The following is an 832-nucleotide window of genomic DNA, read 5'->3' on the forward strand; positions in this document are numbered from 1 at the left end:
TGCCATCTTGTGCTGAGAAGATGCATGCACATGTTCACAACAGCCTATCCTTCATCCAGTCCACTGCATGCTTTCCACATAACATTATTTTACAGTAATTTGTCTGGCGCCATAAAGACTATGATTAGGCTTCTCTTTCCTCGTAATGTCCTCAATAAACAAGCAGTATATCAACACATTTATTCGAGACTGTATTATTGTGGAAAAAAGCAGTTACGTTGGCATGCTTTTTCGAAGTAGCAGTCTGTACAACTGGGTGGAAATGCTCACGAGTCACGACCAACAGGCTGAATCATGAAAACCCATTCTTGAACATACAATACAGAATGCATTGTCGTTTGCTTTCACTAAGATGCGAGCAATGATCAACCCAAGTGAACTTGTTAAAAAGCTCGTGGGAGTTGGTGCAGCTTGTCAAATACCTTCACGAGCCCCCTCATCTTCTCGTGCAAAGCGTGGAACTCATCTTGAGACAGATCAGGATACAGCTCATTCTTCAGAAGTTCCTCGGTAATCTCCAATTTGTTATAATAAACCTTTTGTGCAATGCCATTTAGTAAACCGTTCAGAGCCTTTACTGTGTCTGCGTCCGCCATGTTGAAGACTGGAACAGCCAGGCGAGTCACGTTACCAGCAGTCATGTGGTAAAGATTCATGTCAAAATAAAAGTTACGAAATAACTCGGTGCAATAAAAGTTTGAAGACAACGAAATTCGGTATTTAGATTTAAATGAATCATGTTTAAATATACATTCATGAATACTAGAATTATTAAATGATGTAATATGTAACATAGGTCTATGTATTAATTTAAACGGATTGTATTGTCTCC

At 39.1% G+C, this 832-nt stretch overlaps 1 protein-coding gene across 1 annotated transcript in view; it reads right to left on the reverse strand.

Moving 5' to 3' along the window:
• commd1 (copper metabolism (Murr1) domain containing 1) overlaps positions 1–616 on the reverse strand; it is a 40,504-nt gene extending 39,888 nt beyond the window's left edge. The window contains exon 1 of the mRNA XM_063212900.1: positions 423–616. Coding sequence (XP_063068970.1) covers positions 423–596 — 174 coding nt within the window. The 5' untranslated portion in view covers positions 597–616. The remainder of the gene's footprint in view (positions 1–422) is intronic.
• Between the last annotated feature and the right edge of the window lie 216 nt (positions 617–832).

Source organism: Engraulis encrasicolus, chromosome 1 (assembly GCF_034702125.1).
Source record: "Engraulis encrasicolus isolate BLACKSEA-1 chromosome 1, IST_EnEncr_1.0, whole genome shotgun sequence".
NCBI lineage: Eukaryota > Metazoa > Chordata > Actinopteri > Clupeiformes > Engraulidae > Engraulis > Engraulis encrasicolus.